Below are 20,688 nucleotides of genomic sequence, written 5' to 3' on the forward strand. Positions count from 1 at the left end.
TCCCCCTCACCAGGTGCTTTTCTGCCAGTCACAGAACATGCAAAGTTGAATGGTCAAAGGGGAGCTGACCCACAGTCCTGATCTGATTAGCACAGGCTCCAAATATCTAACAAACGAACCTGGCTTTTTACCTCTGACCACCTTTTGGTGAAGTCACATGTTAACAGCAGAAAGGTGGGGTCTGTGTAACTCCCGGAACAGTGCTGCCGGGCTGAGTAGACTCACAGGATTCTCAGAGCTGAAGGGACCTTAGAGACCATCTACTTAATCCCCTCTTTTAACCGTTTGGTGAACAGGCCCAGCAGGCAGTTACGTGCCTCAAAGAAGCAAGACTCCTGGCTCCTAGTCGAGTGTTCTTTCCACTACAACACACTGCCTCCCCAACCAAGAGCTAGTGATTATATCAGAGTAACTGGTACATAACACCTAGATAACACAGACTGTAAATCCCCCAACGTTGCTCTTACTCTCCATCAGTGAGAAGACCCTGAACAAAGAGAACATACACAATACACACAAAGGAGATCAGGAAGAACTATTTTAATTTTCTATTAAACATTCTTCCAAAAGCATTATTTTATCCCGTATCTTACTGAGTTATAAGAAATAACATTAGCATTAGAAAAAACAGGAAGAAGATAAATCAAATGTGGATAATTAAACTAAACTTATATGGAAAAGGAAAATGAGAACAAAGGACTGACAGCTTTACAGATAGATACTTTGAAAACTGTGCATCTCAAAGCAAACTTTATTTGTTCAATTATTTTTAACAATAGCGTTTTAAGACCAATACACTGATTTTTTTCAAGAAGGAAAGTCATTTTAAAAATATTTTTATTTTAAAAATAGGCCCGCATTCAGCTGTAGATTTTTTCCCCCCAAGCTCTGATCAGGTTTATTTTGATTTGGGAAAAAAAAATACCATTGTGATGGCATGAAAAGCAAAATTTAAGTCTTTTTTAAAAACATCTCAGTACAGAATTTTAAAAACTATTAATGGAAAATAGAGTAAGGACATTAAGTCACAACAGTAATTACCACTGGCCAGTTCCTGGTATTCAGCTTCTCCCCTAGTTCTCCAGAGGAAAACTTAAGTTGAATCTTCAGCAGAATGATCTTTAAATATACTTTATAAGCAAAATGAGAGCTTTTGTTTACATAGTTTGTAGATTTTGCTGTTCCTAATTTTATTCTGAAACTCAATTTACCCCAAACCATAATTACCATATGAACTTTGTAATGCACAGTTTTGTATGCAATTCAGCATGCAGTAGTACACCACTGGACCCTGTCCACCCAGAGCTTAGGAAAAACAGGATCGGTCACACCCATTTAAAAACAAATCTCACACTATCTCCCAATGTGTAGTTTCCATCTAAGTTCGGACAATGAAATATATGGATATATATCTATATATCTCATCTTGATTTTCAAAGGTAGGCAAAGGGAGTTCTTCACAGCTTAGCTTTGCCCGGCTGAAGCTGAAGATTTTGTAACTTCATAGCCAGACCCATGTTGCCAGTGATTTTCAATTTGCCTTGAAAGAAGGCCTGGAAGAAGAAAGAAAATTTATTACTTGGTGTTTTTTGTTTTGTGATTGCTGATATTTCTAGATGATCCAGCCCTGAGATCATTTATTTATCCAGGTTTCTTAAACTTTCTTCAAAATATGAAAGTTGGCTTTCTGGAATAGATTTAGAACTAGATTGCTCAAAGGGAAGGCTTTGTAAAAAGCTCACTTTACAAAGAGCAGTCACACGACACATCTTTCCCAAATGTCTTCTCTTAGAAATTGAGTCTAGGGGCGCCTGGGTGGCTGAGTCATTAGGCGTCTGCCTTCCGCTCGGGTCATGGTCCCAGGGTCCTGGGATCGAGCCCCGCATCGGGCTCCCTGCTCCACGGGAAGCCTGCTTCTCCCTCTCCCACTCCCCCTGCTTGTGTTCCCTCTCTCGCTGTGTCTCTCTCTGTCAAATAAATAAATAAAAAATCTTAAAAAAAAAAAAAAAAAGAAATTGAGTCTACCTTTATCTGCCTTCATCACCAATGGTACATTTTCCAAATAGTAGGTAAAGTGGGTTTGTACTAGATCGATTTTGTTTAAAAATACTACATGTGGATCAAGAATATGAACTGAGGGGCACCAGGCTCAGTCGGTGGAGCATGTGACTCTTGATCTCTAAATTCCAGCCCCACACTGGGTATAGAGATTACTTACAAATAAAATCTAAAAAAAAAAAAAGAGTATGAACTGAAATTTTCAGTAGTCTGCTAGGAAAAAAAAAAGCACATGCATAACTCCTGGGATTCAATACAATGTGGATGAAATGTCACCAATTTTGTTTCCTTTTTTGGTCTGCATGATAAAGGATTTATCCCTAGAGAGGGAGGACAGACAGCCTGCTGAGACTGAGGTGCTGGTGTCAATCTTTGGCTCAAGAAGAAGAATCAAACCAACCCGAAGTGCAGAGCCACAATTTGTTCCATTTAACAACTGCCTGGGATTAGATCACTTGATATTTGCTGAATTTATCATGTAACAAAATCCCGGGAAAACTTTAGAGAAATAATAGCAAATTTGGGAACATAGCATGATTTCCCTGCTATGATCTCAGTCTTTGACTCAATTGTTAAAATAAGGAAGAGCTAGATGAAAAAAGTTTCTGGTAGTCTTAGGTTTTTAAGCAAGTATATTAAGAAGTTAGGAGCTCTTCTGCCTTATCCATGGGAATGCACAGAACTCCGCTTTTTCTACACCTTCTGGTAAGGGTGACTAATTCCTTTTTTTCTTTTCCCCCTCTTCTGTCTGGACAAACTAAATATTTCCTTTCTATATGGCACACAGCCTTCTGTCTGATGACTTAAAGGTCAGGTGTCTCAGAACACAATATATTTAACATATGTCCTTTAAAAATATGGACCAGCAGTACCTAAAAGAGAAACTCACCAACTTTCCTTTTTTTAAAAATTAAAAGAGAAAATGACTTTTTGTTTACTAATTATTATAGGGAAAACATGAGTCTTCACCCTTTAGGGAATGCAAACATAAGGATCAGTTTAACCTGGCCCCTAGGTGTTCTTCGTGTGTGCTTACAGGGGAGAGCACACCGCTTTGTTTCAACTGTAGCCAAACACTGAAACTATAATTTCCAATGCATTTAATGGTTTTCAGTCAAATCCTCTAAGCAAAAGGGAAGACCATTAGCATATTAACAGAAATATCTGCCATTTTTATCTTTAATTCCTTTGGGTGCTAACAGGTGTTCAAGAGAAATAAGCTGATCCTTTGCTCCCCCAAATGGGTGGTAAACAGATAAACTGAGAACGAGGGCAGCTGATGTGTGAAGTCTGATCACCCCGCCAAGGAAGTGCATGAACTGCACAGCAGAACGAGGAGCAGTGGGTGGGAAGGAGGAAGACAGCCAGCTCCTGTACTGGTGGCCTCTGTTTTGTCCAGATTCTTGGAGCAGGCTCTGTGGGTGGAGATGTCCATGCCAATGGTGTGTATTAAGCTGAAACATCACAGATGCAAGTCTCTCACTTGTCGGAGCATCAACTGAAATAGGCTTAGCTGCTTAGAGAAAGCATTTTAGAAAGGAATACTAGTGTGCATCAGATTTAGTTGTTTTAGTCTTCTGGATTACCAGGGGGCTGTAGGAATGAGACCTAAAACAGATCAGGCTAAGGCAACGGAAAAATAAGTTCACAATGCAAAGCCGCATCTAAGTTTCTTTTTGTTTTTTCTCTGGCTAATGAAAGCTCAGTGTATCAAGTCTGTTCTAATGAGTAGAAGAAGACCCTCGATGATTTGGGGACCAGGAAAACCCATGCAAGACATCAGTACACTTCAGACAAATACAATTTAATCCAGCAATTGTTTAGTGAAAACCTAAAAATGTCAGGCACCGTGCTAAGTTCTGGAGACATGAGGGCAAATAAGATGTGGTTTGTTCCTTTGAGACCCTCACAATCTAATGGAAAGGAAATAGGCGCATCATGACTAATATAATGTGACAAGTGCTAAGCTTGTTTCCAGGAGATGGCCCAGAAGAGGGACTGGCTACAGTTCCCCGGCAACTTGTAAGGAGGTCTTTGGGGGTAACATCTGAGCTAATTTTGAAAGGAAAGGAGTTTGTCAGAGAAGGCAGTTCAGACAAAAAGAGCATGGGCAAAGACAGGAAATATAAAAGGTCATGCCTTTGTTCACATGGCTCCCTCCCCCTAGATGGCTCCTGCTCTCCATCTGTGCACTGCTAACTTCTGGTCATTCTTATGACTCAGCTTAAGTGTCGCTTCCTCTGTGTGACTTTCTGTGATGGCCAGGAAGACATGGCGCCCCCCACCGCCGTCCACAACCAAGGCATGGCACCCTGGATATTCGGATACACTTACTCTTTTACAGATTTGTCCCATACCAAATTGTGAATGCCCTGTGCAGAACTCTTGCTTATTCATCTGGATATTTCCAGCACACAGGACAGTGCCTCGCACATAGCCTGCGCCACAAATGTTGGTCATTTGTTAAGCGAACATTTTAGGGAACACTGAGTTTTGTGGGTTTGACCACTTTGCACTTTATGGTATGAGGCTGAGGCAGGAGATGAAACGGAATGGACTAAAAGACTCACCTACTAGGAGGAAATACGCTCCATCATACTTACCGACTGAGGATTCATTTTACCAGTCATTAACGCCAGTAAGTCCGAGTCAGCCATTGTGATTGTGCAGTCGGCCTTCTTATCTAAAACAGAGATAGGTAGGAAAAGAAAGGAGAAAAAGGGAGTACTCAGTTTCGTGTATACACTTTAGTCAAAAGCCACTGACTTTAACAAATCACCTCCAGTACTGGAGCAGTGTGGGGGAAAAGGGTACTTATGTACTCTTCTATGGCAGCCTGGTAAAATGTGGCATAAATTATAAGCAACCTTAATATTTAACAAGAGGGAATCGATTAAATTAATTATTGGGGCACCTGGCTGGAACTGTCAGTTAAGTGTCCGACTCTTGGTTTCGGCTCAGGTTGTGATGTTGTGATCTCACGGTCGTGAAATTAAGCCCTGCGTTGGGCTCCACACTCAGTGTGGAGTCTGCTTGAGAGTCTCTCTCCCTCTGCCTCTGCCCCTCCCGCTTGTGCTCTCTCTCTCTCTAAATAAATCTTTAAAAGAAATTATCATATTCATATAATGGGACACAATGCAATCATTAGATGATGTGGATCTATATTTATTGACCTGAATAAATATTCATGTTCTACTGTATCATGCATGATACTGTTACATAAGCCAGTTACAAAACAAACTGTGAGCATGGTCCCATTTTTGCTTAAAAACAGATATTCAATTACATATGTATAGGAAAAAACATTTATAAACGTAGATACCACTATATTAATAGTAGTTACTGTGGCCCCCAGACTCTAAGGTGACCCCTGTGATGCCTGCCTCCTGTGTTCATGCCTTTGGATGTGCTCTTGAGTGGGGGCAGGACCTGTGACTTGCTTCTAGCCAAAAGAATGTGGCAAAGGAGATGTCATGCTTGTGGTTCCGTTGTGTTATATAAGACTCTGTCTTGCTAACAGACTCACTCTCTCTCCTGCTGGCCTGGAATAAGCTAGTAGCTATGCTGTGAAGTGCATATGCAAAGGGCCATGTGGTGGGGTGCTGGTCTTTAGGAGCTGAGGGCAGACTCTGGCCTATGGCCAGTAAAAAAAAACAAAGTTATCATTCTCCATAGCTGCAAGGAAATGAATTCTGCCAGCAACCTAAGTAAACCTAGACACACACCCTTCCACAGTCAAGCCTCCAGATGAGAACCCAGCCCTAGCCAATGCCTTTACTGCAGGCTGTAAAACCCTACGCAGAGAACCCAGCTAAGCTGTCTTCAGCCAACTTACCCATGGAAACTGTGAGGTAGTAGGTGTGTGTTGTTTTAAGCCACTAAGTTTGTGGTAATTTGATATATAGAAATAAAAAAAAAGAGTACAGTTATCTATATCAGGAGTCATCAAACTTTTCCTGTAAAAGATCAGACACCAAGTATTTTGGCCTCTGCCCAAAGCTACTAGGTCTCTATCACAACTAGGCAACTCTGCCTCTGTAGTGCAAAAGCCGCCACTGATAATACATAAACAAGTGAGCGTGGCTGTGTGCCAAGAGAATTTTCAAAGCGGGTAGTAGACGAGGGGGATGGGGTGGCTGGGTGATGGACACGGGGGAGGGTGTGTGTTGTGGTGAGCGCTGTGTATTGTGTAAGAGATGAATCACAGACCTGTACCCCTGAAACAATACATTATATGTTAATAATAATAAAAAAAATCAACAAAAAACAGGTAATAGAAAGAGAAGGAGAGGATATTAGCAATTCATATGTCTGACAACAAACTTGTATCCAGAATATATAAAAAAATTCCTATCACTCAATTAGAAAAGGTTAGATAATCCAAAACAAACAGGGAAATAAGAGACACTGTACAAAAGATCTACAAATGGCCAGAAAAGCATATGAAACTGTGTTCAACTTCATTATTCACCAGGGAAATGCAAATTAAAGGCATGGATGAGATACTACTATATACCTACTAGAATGAATGGCCAAAAAGGGAAAAAAAGACAATACCCAGTGCTGATTAGGATGCGGAGCAACTGAAAGGTCAATACAATGCTGGAGGGACAGTAAAATGGTACAGCCACTTTAAAAATCAGTCTAGAAGTTTCTTAGAAGGCTAAACATACATATGCCATATGACTTAGCAATCCCATTTTTAGGTGTTTACCCAAAAGAAATGAAAACATATGTCCACACAAAAAACTGTATGTGAATATTCATAGTGGTTTTATTAGAATGGCCAAAAGCTGGGAAAAAACCAAATGTGCATCAACTGGTGAATGGATAAACTACTTAGCCACAAAAAAGAAACACCCCCCGCCCCAGCCTCGCAACGCCTCCACCTTCCACAAGGACTCAGTTCAAACGCACTCTACAAAGCAGCTCATTCTATACATGAAGAGCAGTCAAAGCAAGATGACTTTTGTGTTTTTTTTATTTTAACGATTCTCTAATGTATTAAAAAATTTTTAATCGGAAGTAGTGGATTCCTAAAGGATTCCAAAGTTACATATAATTCTTCTGTTTTTGCTTTGTTCTGTTTTTTCCTTCATTTCAGCTTTGGGTGGGAGGGAGGGGCAGGTGACACCAAGGATATTTTTTTATTGTTGGAATCTTTTCCGATGACCAGCTGAAGATCTGTACTGAAATAAAACTTGTATGCCTTTTTCATTTTTAAAGCCTGCTTCTTGAATTTAAGCACAGTGATAGTGTTCAAAGAGGCAGCTCAGTCTGTAACATGTTTGAAAAGATATATCTGCATTTTGAGGTCCCTTTCAATGCCATTTGCTAGACCTCTCAAGTGTTTTGTTTTTTTTAAGATTTTATTTATTTGTCAGAGAGAGAGAGAGTGCGCAAGCAGGAGAAAGGGCAGACAAAGGGAGAAGCAGGCTCCCCACTGAGCAAGGAGCCCTATGCAGGACTCGATCCCAGGACCCTGGGATAATGACCTGAGCAGAAGGCAGACGCCCAACCGACTGAGCCACCCAGGCGTCCCTCTCTCAAGCATTTTAACTGCTACATTCAAGTGCTTCACAAAGTCCAAGATGCTAGATGCTGTATGGCATGGAAAACTCAAGACTTTAGGCAAGGCTTATGGGCTTGCATTGGAGGAGGGAAGGGAACAGAATTTGTGTATTTCTTTGATTTAGAAATAAGGCATCTGGGAGATGCCATTATTTTCTGTGTTTAACTGAATTTTTGTCTTTTGGTTGAAATATGAAATGTACTGTGCCAATATAAAACAGTAATTAAGCACTGGGTGTTATGCACAAACAATGAATCATGGAACACTATATCTAAAACTAATGATGTAATGTATGAGGATTAACATAACAATAAAAAAATTAAAAATAAAACAGTAATTATTTGACCTTTGGAAAAAAATTTAAAAAGGAACAAACTACTGATGTTACATGCAACGACATGAATGAATCTCGGTGAAAGAAGCAGGCTCAAAAAACTATATTGGGCACCTGGCTGGCTCTGTCAGTAGAGCGTGCAACCCTTGATCTCGGGTTTTAAGTTCAAGTCCCACACTGGGTGTAGAGATTACTTATAAATAAAAACTTAAAACAAAACAAAAACTACATACTGTATGATTCCATTTATATGACATTCTGGAAAAGGTAAAGCTAAAGGGACAGAAATCAGAGTAGTGGTTGCAGGGCATGAGGATAGGAAAAGGGGATTGACTACAAAAGGACATGAGAACACCTTTTAGGGTGATGGAAAAATTTTATCTCTTGATTTTTGGTGATGGTTACACAAATATATGCATTTGCCTAAATTCACAGAATTATATATCTAAAAAGGGTAGACTTTATTTTATTAAATTATACCTCATTGAACCCAACTTAAAAAAAAAAAACTAACAGTACCAAGTACTATCAAAAATGTGGAGCAAATGAAACTCTCATGTAATGTGCAAGATAATGTAAAATAGTATATCCACGTCAAAAACTGTTTGGCTATACTGTACCTTATGACCTAATATTTCTGCTGGTTATATGCTAAACAGAAATGAGCACACACATCCACTATAAGACCAATATGAGAATGTTCATAACAGCTTTATTCACAGGCCCCAAAATGGAAACACTGAAAAGATATATCAACCATGGAATTAGTAAATTCTGGGGCATTCACATAGCAAAAACAAACTACTGCTACATACAACAATATTAAAGAATCTTATGATGCTGAGCAAAAAAACCCCCAAACCTAAAAGAGTAAATATTGTATGAGTCCATGTAAATGAATTTCCAAAATAAATGAAATCAATCTATGGTGACAGAATTTGGAAGAGCGGTTTCTTGTGAGAGAGAATGGTGATAGCAGGGGGCATGAGAGAGGCTTCTAGCATGCTGGCAACATTTTGCAGCTTGATCTGGGAGATATATTCATCTGTAAACATTTATCAAGCTGTACACTTCAAATTTATGCCTTTTATTATAAGCTAGACTTCAATACAAATTTTACACAAAACAAAAAAACAGATTGTCAACCCCTAACATAGATGGCGGGATTATAGGAGAGTAATTTTTCCATTTTGTTTATCTTTTCTAATGTTCTTTACACTTAAGTAAATATTACTTACGCTACAAAATTTTTGAAGTATTAATTTTTTAAAGTTTATTTATTTAATTAATTAATTTATTTTTAGAGAGAGAGAGTGCAAGCACGTGGGGCAAGGGGAGGAGCAGAGGGAGAGGGACAGTGAGCATCTTAAGCAGGCTCCACGCCCAGCAAGGAGCCCATCTCGGGGCTCACTCTCACGACCCTAAGACCATGACCTGAGCCGAAATCAAGAGTCGGACACTTAACAGACTGAGCCACCCAGGTGTCCCTAAAAATATTAATTTTAATATCAAAGTATAACAAATAAAAAGACTGTACAACAAAGACTCTAATATCTCACTGCTAAACCAGCCATGTCTACCTTGGACAAATAAGTTTCAAGTGCAAAAGGAAAAATTCACCAAGAAAAAAATCTGTCAGCAATCAGTGTCTTAGACAATTAATATAACCATAGTCCTCTAATAGTTGGCTCCTCCTCAAATTAAACTTGGCCTCTCCCTGAAACCAAGTAGCTTTCTAGCTTACTATTCTGTTTTATTTTTCTTTATTGCACTTATGTGAAACTACCTTACTTATCTGTATATGTGTTTTCTGTATTTGTCCACTAGAATAAACACTTCACAGGGACAGGGCCCTTGTCAGTTTTGTTTACTACTACATGCCCAGGTCCTTGAAGAGTGCCTGACACATAAAGGGCAATCAATAAATACTTGCTGAATAAGCAGATTATGTAGAGTTCAAAAGATTATCAAGTCATGGCCTAACAGTTAATCAGATAACCCGTGCCTTAGTAAGAAATTAGGGGTTGCTATGGTCTGAATGTTTGTGTCCCCTGCAAAACGCCCTATGTGATGGTATTAGTAGATGGGGAGGTCAGGACCGTGGACCCTAATGAATGGGATTAGTGCCTTATAAAAGAGTCTCCAAAAAGACTCCTAGCCCCTTCCACCATGTGAGTCCACAGCAAGAAGGCACTGGCTATATGTACACCAGCAAGAGGGCCCTCACCAAAAGTGACCCAGCTGGCACCTTGATCTCGGACTTCCAGATTCCAGAACTGTGAGAAATAACTTTCTGTTGTTTATAAACTATTCAGTCTGTGGTATTTTGTTACAGCAGCCCAAAGGGACTAAGATAGCAGTAAGTTATTAAAGCACAGCATGCCCATATTATTAAATAGTTAAAACAAGATTGAAAGCTAAAAGTTTTTATTGTATGTCTTAGAACTCAGGGATAGACCCTAAAAAGACTGAGATTCAATGGCTATTCCATCTTTGCTTCTAACAAAATTTCCTTATTACTGGGGGAAAAAAAAAATGTGTGAAGCTTTGAAAATGAAGGGATTTATAGTCTAAAAAATTCAGTTCCCATGTAGATTTATATTATCAAAGAGCAGGGAGAAAAAAACCACTAAATTGAGATCTCTGGACTTGATTTATAGTTGGACTTGATCCTAATATGAAAAGTGAGTTTAGGTGCGCCTGGGTGGCTCAGTCAGTTAAGTGTTCAACTCTTGATTTCGGCTCAGGTCATGATTTCAGGATTGTAAGATCAAGCCTCATGTCCTCAAGCCTCACGTCCATGCCCAGCACAGAGCCTGCTTAGGATTCTCTCTCTCTCTCTCTCTCCCTCTGCTTTCCCCCAACCTTAAAAAAAAAAAAAGTGAGTTTAGGAAGTGAAGTCTGCTGCTGCTGTAATTATCAGCATGTACTGCTCTCATGCTAAGCACTTCACATCCCATGGACTCATCTGATCTTTATAACAACCCTATGAGGATTAGAGATCAAACAACTTGCTCACAATCACACAGCTAAAGAGGTTGAGCTAGATCTGAAAGCAGATTCTTGCTGCTAAAGCCCATTATTCCCAAGCTCTACGGCTTCCGATCGTTATAGGAAGGATACAAACATTGAACAGCTCAGTTTGTTGTTGTGTTAAGTAGGCTCCATGCCCAAAGTGGGGCTTGAACTCACAACCCTGAGATCAAGCCCTGAGCTGAAATCAAGAGTGGGATGCTTAACCAACTGAGCCACAGGTGCCCCGACAACTCAGTTTTAATTGGGCCTTTACCAGTTCATCAGTATCTGATGAATCTAGATGCTTTCTCAGTTCCCCAAGCCCTTTTGCAGAGTCTCAGACAAGTCTCTCATGTTCAAGCAAAATTAATGTTTAATATGTGTACTGGGGAGGAAGCAATGATTTACTGCGCTCTTACTATGCTGAAGTGCTTTACATATCTCATTTAATCCCCACAACAGCTCCATGGATAGAAATTATTCTCACCATTTTCTAGATGAGACAATTGGACTCAGGGAAGGTATACACCTAGTAAGTGACAGGGCTGTGGTCTGAGCCCAGTTTGGGTTTCTCCAAAGGCTATGCTCTTTCTATTGTACCTTGGGGATACGAGCCGCTGAGGCCTTCTCTATCATGTTGCCCACAAAGGGGCAGGGTTGAGAACTCAAGTTGATGCTAAGAAGGCAGAATAAAAGGAATGAAAGATAACGTGTCATGTTAGATTAATCAGCTGGCTTCCTAGAGATATGCTGTATGAGTTGTTTTAAAGGAGAGGAGGGAGGGGCAGAATTCATAGACAAAGACACCTAGGCAGGAGGAAAAGATTATGGAAAATGCAGAAAATCTGAAAGTCCTTAATATAACCATCTGTATAATCATTACCAAACTCTTACAATATAAGCAAATGAAATACTTTTTAGGAAATCTTACTTCGTCAACAGTAAGTAAACCTCTCAACACTGTGTATATGCCAAAAGAACTAGCAATTCTCTTTAAGATGCTAGTTCAGACTAGGACAGGTTATTAATGCTTTAACATAGCTGATCTCTAACAAGTGGGCAATTGTTGGCTGATGTAAAAGGATCTGGCAATTTCCAATGGTGGCTTTTACTGGGTAAGTCCACATTTCAACGCCACTCCTAGCTGCCAACAAGTGTCAGTTTCAGCAGAAATCACCTTGCTTCAGGGTAAATTCCCTTCAGGTCTAGGATGGGGCACCTAGTATGGGGAGAGCTCACGGCCAGAATACATACACAGGGAGTAAGGTTTTTTGAAATTATTTAATAGCTTTCCATAAGCATATTATCTTTCATGACAAACAATAATAACAAAAAACAGGAGAAATTTTTTTTTACTATCACCTTATCATCTGCCTACGCATATCAGAATATAATTCTAAATAACTATTTTCCAAAAGTTCTTATTTTTAAAAGCTTAAATCTAGATGAAGCATTCAGTTTTTTTTTCCTACACCACATCAGAGTGGCAGCTCATAAAAATGCAAATTCATAGTTATTTTTCTGCCTACTGATTTTGAGGGGAAAAAAGTGACTATACGTAATTCAGGAACTTTCCACCACATTACCATGCTGCCCACACAAGATGCCCTTACTACTGCCTCTTCCTTCATGAATCTCTAGTTGATTCCTTGTTCAACAACGCCACTCTTAACATTTTCTCCTGTCTCCAAGCTCTAAACTCTATTCCAAAAGCTCTGCCAACCTCCTTTCTACCTCAAAATGCCCCTGTACCTCAAAATGCCCCTGAATGTTTATCTACCCTCTCAGAGAAAGAAGTATCGTCCCTCCTTCCCGCCGTGCTCCTGACATCATCCACTTCTCCAGGACCTCCCTCAATAATGTATCGGTAACAAAACTCTCCCATCTTTGATAGACTTCCTTCTCCTACATAGCTTCCAGGTCCCATCAACTTCACCCCAAATACACTGGTAACTACGATGTCACAACATCTTCTTTTTCTCACTGCCAACACTCAGGCTATCCTTTTTGCTCACTTAGACAGTGGCAACAGCCATCCTCCCAACTGCTCTCTCTGTGCCTGATTTCTCCCTTTCCAATTCATCAGATCTAATGCACCAGCTTCATCCTCTTAAAACACAGTCCTGACTTTCACTTTTCTACCTACAAAGCTTTAACTGGATTGATTATATATCAAATCACTTTCAAAGTTCATAGCATGGTATTTTAAGCTTTCCAAAAAGGTGGTCCCCACACATCATATTTTTTAATTGCACCAGGCTCTCTCCAACAAGAGAAACGAAACATAAAATACAACATACAAAATGTAACCTGCTGAATACTTACTAAGCATCACTCATTTATTTTGCTGTTCATTTTTAAATTATTTCTTTTACTGAAGGCCTACCATGTATCAGGTACTATTGTAGGCAATGGGGATGCAGCAGTGAACCTAACAGGCAAAAAGCTCTGTCTTCATGCAGTTTACAATTCAAGTGAGGGAGACAGACAATAAGGAAATAAGTAAAATATTATAGAGTATATCAGATGGCAATAAGTGCTATAAAGAAAAATAAGGCAGCAAAGGACAATAGGGAATGGTTAACAGGGCTGTGATTTAAAAGCATTAAGGCTGGGGCGCCTGGGTGGCTCAATCAGTTAAGCGTCTGCCTTCAGCTCAGGTCATGATCCCAGGGTTCTGGGATCGAGTCCCACATTGGGCTCCCTGCTCAGCGGGAAGCCTGCTTCTCCCTCTCCCTCTGCTGCTCCCCCTGCTTGTGTGCTCTCTGTCGAATAAATAAATAAAATATTTTTTAATAAATAAATAAAATAAAAGCATTATGGTTAAGGAACGGCTCACTGAGAAGGTGACATCTGGGCAAAGATTCAAAGGAAATGAGGGAAAAAGCCATGAGGATATTAAGGGAAGACAATTCCAGGCAGAGGGAATATAGTAGAAAGCCCCTAAATTGGGAACACCCTATGTTTCAGCAATGGCAAGGAGGACAGTGTGACTAAAGCAAAGTAAGGGCAAGTGTAGTAAAACAGAGAAAAGTGGGGCCAGATCATGTAATGCCAGTATAAGAACTCTGGCTTTTACTGAGTGAGCTAAAAGCGTTTGGATGGCTTTGAGCAGAGAAGAGTCACAATCTGACTTAAGTTTCAAAACGATCACTCCCAAATAAATAAATAAATAAAATGATCACTCCAGCTCGTGCGTGGAGAAGAACCTGCAGGGGGCAAGGTTAGAAACAGGGAGACCAGGCAAAAAAACGATGGAGGCTTAGACCAAGGTAGTAGTAGAAAACAGAATTTGCTGATAGATTAGACTATGTAGTGTGAGAAAAAAAGGAGCCAATGAGGACCTCAAGGATTTTGGACCAAGGATCTGGTAGGACAGAGAACCAACTTCTGGAGATGGGGAAGATGATGGGACAAATACATCATTAAAGGGGAGTAGGAGCAAATCAGGAGTTTATACATGTTAGCTTCGGGATAACTATCAAGTATCCAAGTAAACTTGTCAATTAAGCAGTTGGATATACACCTTGTAGTTCACTGGCTGGGTCCATGCTGAAGATATATGGGAGTCATCAGTGTAGGGATGGCTTTAAAAGCATGAGACTAGAGGGGATCCCTAGGGAGTGAATGGAGATAGAACCGAGGCTTGGAGCATGCCAACATTAAGAAATTTGGAGATGAGGAAACAGGAATAGAGGCCAGGAAGAACATCCAGTGGGTTAGAGGAAAGTCTAGAAGTATAATATCATGAAGGCTGAGAATGAACCACTGAATTTAGCAACATGGTGGTCACTGGTGACCTTGACAAGAATAGTTTTGGAACAGTGATGCGGATAAAAGCTGACTGGAGTGGGTTCAAGAAAGACTGGGATGAGAGGAAGTGGAGACAGTGAGTATAGATAGGACTTTCAAGGCAGTATAACCATATGCTGGAGCGTGCTTTACAGGATACTTAAGAGAGATAATTCTCTTAATCCTTGCATCAACCCTATGAAATAGGTACCATTTATTATTCCCATCTACAGATCAGAAAACTGAGGCTCAGAGAAGTTCAATAATTTGTTCAAAGCCAGAATCTGAATGGCAAGGCCAGGGACCCCAACCGAAGTTTGTCTAATTCTAAAACCTAAAATTGGCAACTCTGTGATGGAGCCTCCCAATCTTTGGGAGGAGGCAGCTGTGACCTATTCCTATTCCCAAGGATTCACTAGTTCTTTTAACAGGGTCCTATACCTCTGAAGCCAGACCTTTTGGAAAACACCAAAGCAGATCCACATTTCCCCTTGTGTATTTGTCAGTGTTCCTGTAAACGAAGTCATCACTGCACTGACCTGAGTTAGGAAGCACTGATCCTTTGCCGTTCTTCACATCCACCACCCAGGTGGCTTCTTTACCCTCAGGGCCGTCCTTCACCTTGAAGGCAAAAATACCACCGATTTTCTTCACAAACTGTTCCCCTTCCTGGAAAGGAAAAACAAAACAAAACAATAAAACGCTGGGAGTTGTATTACATTTGTTTCTCTGGCTTTTTCTCTAAATTGAATGTTTAAATAGATACATGATGTGAGCAGCTGGGCCAGCCGTAGTCCCCAAGCTCCCTCAGGATCTTTTACCCAGAAAAATCTGAAAGGCAACAGGCAACAACTCCCTCATCTGCCAAATCTTTTGTTAAAAATGGCTTTCCGGATACAACTGGTGGAAGAAAAGGGAGAACAGGGGTTGCACAGCAGTACGTTCTACTGAAGTAGCTTTCCTTTATCTCAATAATTTCTGAAAGATTCACTCTGGCCTATCTAAATGTAGGAACCCCCCATTCCCTCTTTTTTTGCAGGTAAATTTCTTTACATGTGTTTCTGGTTTCCCACAATCAGAACTTAAAGATACGGGTTCTGAGAACAAGTCTTTTATTCTGGAGGGGGCGGGGGGTGAAGGGAGACGACAACGTATTTTCTGGATTAGTATAAAGAATTATACAAGTAATATACCAACCACCAACTGCTTTCGAATCTTGAAGGAATGAAACTGAAAAAATAACCTCAGATCCCTATCTCTGTAGGTTGGTTTCCTTCCTCCTTCCCTCTTCCCTTCATTCCTACTTCTTTCATCGTTCCTTACGGAAATACTTGTTGATCACAATGACTGGCACCAGACATTGTTCTAGGCACTGAGAATATAGAACTAGGAGTTAGAAGGGTAAATGATCACTACGATCACTATGACAGCACAGGGGACTAAGCTAAGGCCACTGGCAGGGTGAAAAATGAAAGGGTGACAACAAGCTCACATACCTTTCTTAAAAAAAAAAAAAAAAAAACATGGTAATTCTACTGCAATTACTTTTCTTTAAAGAAACACATTTTTGGGGTGCCTGGGTGGCTCAGTCGGTTAAGCATCCGAATCTTGATTTCGGCTCAGGTCATGATCTCAGGAGATGGAGCCCCACGTCGGGCTCCGCGCTGGGCGTGGCACCTGCTTAAGATTCTCTCTCTCCCTCTCCCGCTCCCTCTGCCTCTGCCCCTCCCCTTGTGCCCTTTCTCTGAAATAAATAAATAAATCTTTAAAAAAAAAAAAAAAAAGAAACACATTTTCTGTGGAAAAAAACTGAAAAAAAATTTTTTTAAAAGATTTTATTTATTTATTTGAGAGAGAGAGCGAGAGAGCACAAGCAGGGGGAACAGCAGAGGGAGAGGGGGAAGCAGGCTCCCTGCCGAGCAGGGAGCCCGATGCGGGGCTCGATCCCAGGACCCTGGGACCACGACCCGAGCCAAAGGCAGACGCTTAACCATTTGAACCACCCAGGCACCCCCCAAAATTGAAAATGTTGATAAGCAAAAAGAAAATATAAATCATTCATAGTTTTACTACTCAGAGAAGATAATATTTTGATGTAAATCCCCTTCATCTTTTTTCTCTCCATATGTTTTCATAAATGGGATCACATTTTATATATATTGTTTTGTAATCCACTTTTCTGTTTCATATCATTATCCTCATTTCTGTGTCACTAAATATTCTTCAACATAATTTTAAATGACCACATATAGTCTTTATTTGTGTAAATGTACTATACTTCATCTAACCAATACTCTTGCTTGATATTTAGATTAATTCTTATTTCTGGCACTTGTTAACAATGCTGTGAATAACATTCTTACTAAATATTTTTACATAGCCTTGTTTATTGAAGCTTAAATTCCTAGAATTAAACATCGCTAATAACACTAAATCTGAAATCATCATTGGTTTGAATTCCTGCCATGTACTTCATAACCCAGAACAAGTTACTAAACCTCTCTGAATTTCAGTTTTCTTCTTATCTGTGAAATGGAGATGCCAGTAGCTACTGTCATAGAGTTGTATGGTATTTAAAGACCCACAAAGCAGAGTAACTGCTCAATAAATGTTAGCATTTTGTTGTTTTTGTTGTTATTTTACTCTATGATCTGTGTGCTATTCCTGTGCCAATATTAGAGTTTTATAATGTACTTTATACTTTGGTACAATAAATCCCCATTGTAATTCCTCTCTTCCAAATATTGTTGGACTTGTTTTGGACATTTTCCCCCTCTACATGTACATTATAATAATTTAGTTAGTTCTTCTCCCCACCAAAATGCTGTTGGATTTACATGGGGTTACATAAAATCTGTTAGATCAGTTTGGGGGAGAATATCTTTACAATATTAAATCCTCCCATCCATGAATATGGTATATCTTCAAGTTTTCTTTGATGTCCGCTGGCAGTATTTTGTCAATTTTTTCCCACATAGGCTCTTGTACATTTCTTACCAAGTTCATTCTTAGGTGTATTATATTTTATACTGCTCTTAATATATTTATTGCATTTCATGGGTTATTGCAAATATATAAAAACATATTAATCTTTGAATGTTTATTTTGGAACTGGCTACCTCTTATAATTTCTAATAGTTTTTATTTCCCACCTTCTTTATTTCAGCCTTACATTCCTGCAATAATTTAGACACAAGATTCTTCCTTTTGGTATCATAATATTCGTTCTTTTATTTTTTTAACTTATTTTATTTAAATTCAATTAGTTAACAATTACTTTAATTAGTTAACATATCATTAATTTCAGATGTAGAGTTCAGTTATTCATCCGCTGCATATAACACCCAGTGCTCATTACATCACATGCCCTCCTTAATGCCCATCACCCAGTTACCTCATCCCCCACCCACCTCCCTTCCAGCAACCCTCAGTTTGTTTCCTAGAGTTTCTTATGATTTGTCTAATACTCATTCTTTTAAAATAAAGATTTAAGTGTTTGATATGTTTAGGCACTGTGGTATAAGTACCTGAAATACTCAAATAATTATTATCCCTGAGGAACTTGCATAGACTGATATCAGATACTAACCTCTGTTTCTGTGTAAGCAGAGAGGCTGGCCTAAGTTCTTTCTTTTTGTTGTGTTTTGTTTGTTTTAAAGTATACAATTCCGTGGTATTTTAGTATATTCAAAGTGGTACAACCAACACTACTATCTAATTTTAGAATGTTCTTATCACCCCAAAAAGAAACCCAAAGCCACTGGTAGTCATCCCCCTTCTCCTCTCCTGCTAGTAGCCTCTGGTAACCACCAATCTGCTTTCGATCTCTGTGGATTTGCTTATTCTGGACATATCATATAAATGGAATCACACAATACAAGGTCTTTTGTGACTTTCACTTAGCAAAATGTTTTTCAGGTTCATCCAATCCATGCTGAAGTATGTATCAGTAATTCATTCCTTTTTTATGACAAAATAACATTCCATTGTATGGATGCGGCACATTTCATTTAGTCATTCATCAGCTGCTGGTTGCCTGCCCTTTTTAGCTATTATGAATAATACTCCACGGACACTTGTGTACAAGTTTTTTATATGAACACAGGCTCTAATTTTTCTTAAGTATATATTTAGAAGTGAAATTGCTGGGTCATAAGGTGATGTTTAACTTTATGACAAACTACCAAACTGTTCTCTGAAGTAGCCACACTATGTTACAATCCTACCAGCAATGAATGAAGGTTCCAATTTTTCCACACCCCACAGACTTTTGTCTTTTTATTTTTTTAAGTTTATTTAATTTTTTTTTAGTAACCTCTACACCCAATGTGGGGCTCAAACTCATGACCCTGAGATCAAGAGTCACATGCTCTTCTGACTGAACCAGCCAGGCACCCCAGGCTTTTTTGTCTTTCTAATGTTAATGGGTGTGTCAATCTTTTTCTTATACTAGATAACACACCTGAACCTATTCAGAAATAATCATGTGTCTTAGACTCCAAAGAAGCTATTCTAAAAATATTTAGTCTAGGCCTACTTATCTCAACAATCTCAGGAGCATTTCTTACATGTGGGTGTCCTGGAATTAACTATCAATATTTCCTAGTTAAACCAAGAAACCAACATTTCTTGTCAGATTTTTATAGAGAAATTCTCTTATTTTGGCTTCCCTTAAAATATCTCACTCAAATTATTCTAAGTTAGCTTTAGGAGAAATTAATTATTAATGACAACAATAATCTTTTTAGGGCTATAAAGTTTTCAAATCCTTTTATATACATTATTTCTTTAATCTCCATAAAACCTTATAAGTAGTTGGACAGGTATTATTATTAGCTCATTGAGCAGAAAAAACAACTGAGGCTCATAAAGGTTAAGAACCCTTCAGACTATTTTCTATCCTGTTGCCCAGTAACCTATCTAACATAACCCATCTAACACTAACATAAGCCATCTAACACTTCCAGGTGTGAATTTCTTAAATGTGGCTCCCCAGAGCCTATGGAGAAAGTCTGTCTTTACATATCATTCAAATTCTTCATAATCTGAGGGATATTTATCTGTTCCTATCCAGCCACTTTTTTCATCCTCCTCAGGCTTTATGTTCCAACAATACTGATCATCTTGAATTCCATAAACATATGTGCCTCCATGGCCATGCTTATGCCCTGTCCCAGCTCACTCACCTCCCATTCACATTCCCACTCCAACCTCATCAAGTCCCTGTTCACTTGCCAATTCTTCTGGGAAGGCTTTTCTACCTGTACTGGACACTTTGATAGCCCTTTGCACATGCATCCATGTTTCTTGTTAAAGCAGTATTTTTCTTTCCTGGGAAAATCTCTCCATGTCTATCATTCCACTAAACTCTGTTCCCTGAAGGGCAGGGACGTGTGGTTAGTAAGTAGTACAACCAGAACTCAGTTCCAGTTTGGTTTAACTTTAAATTCAATGCTCTTGTTGTTTGACCATACCATACTGCAAAGTAGGTTACATCAATATTTCCAACTTAAGCCTATGAAAGCAGTGTGTCTCCATAAATGAATCTTAAGTTCAAGTCTTCTCCATATTGCTTGAGATCTTTTATCCCTCAAGTTTCTGTGAAGACAATCTAAAAGAGTGGGTTAGGGCGCCTGGGTGGCTCAGTCGTTAAGCGTCTGCCTTTGGCTCAGGTCATGATCCCAGGGACCTAGGATTGAGCTCCCTGCTCAGTGGAGAGCCTGCTTCTGCCTCTCCCACTCCCCCTGCTTGTGTTCCCTCTCTCGCTGTGTCTCTCTCTGTCAAATAAATAAATAATAAAATCTTTTAAAAACAAAGCAAAAAAATAAATAAAAGAGTGGGCTGATAATGCTGGTGTGGTGGGCCACCCAAGAGCCAGGCTTCCTTTGGGGCCAGCAGCCCATGAATGACTATTTCT

General features: G+C 39.4%; 1 protein-coding gene across 1 annotated transcript in view; it reads right to left on the reverse strand.

Annotated features, from left to right (window-relative positions):
- Positions 1 to 525: 525 nt before the first annotated feature.
- The window catches only part of SCP2 (sterol carrier protein 2), a 112,044-nt gene continuing 91,881 nt past the window's right edge, over positions 526 to 20,688 (reverse strand). The window contains exons 14-16 of the mRNA XM_078073140.1: positions 15,311 to 15,440; positions 4,662 to 4,741; positions 526 to 1,553 (exon numbers count right to left, since the gene is read on the reverse strand). Coding sequence (XP_077929266.1) covers positions 1,458 to 1,553; positions 4,662 to 4,741; positions 15,311 to 15,440 — 306 coding nt within the window. The 3' untranslated portion in view covers positions 526 to 1,457. The remainder of the gene's footprint in view (positions 1,554 to 4,661; positions 4,742 to 15,310; positions 15,441 to 20,688) is intronic.

The sequence above is a fragment of the Halichoerus grypus genome, chromosome 5, assembly GCF_964656455.1.
Source record: "Halichoerus grypus chromosome 5, mHalGry1.hap1.1, whole genome shotgun sequence".
In the NCBI taxonomy this organism is placed as follows: Eukaryota; Metazoa; Chordata; class Mammalia; order Carnivora; family Phocidae; genus Halichoerus; species Halichoerus grypus.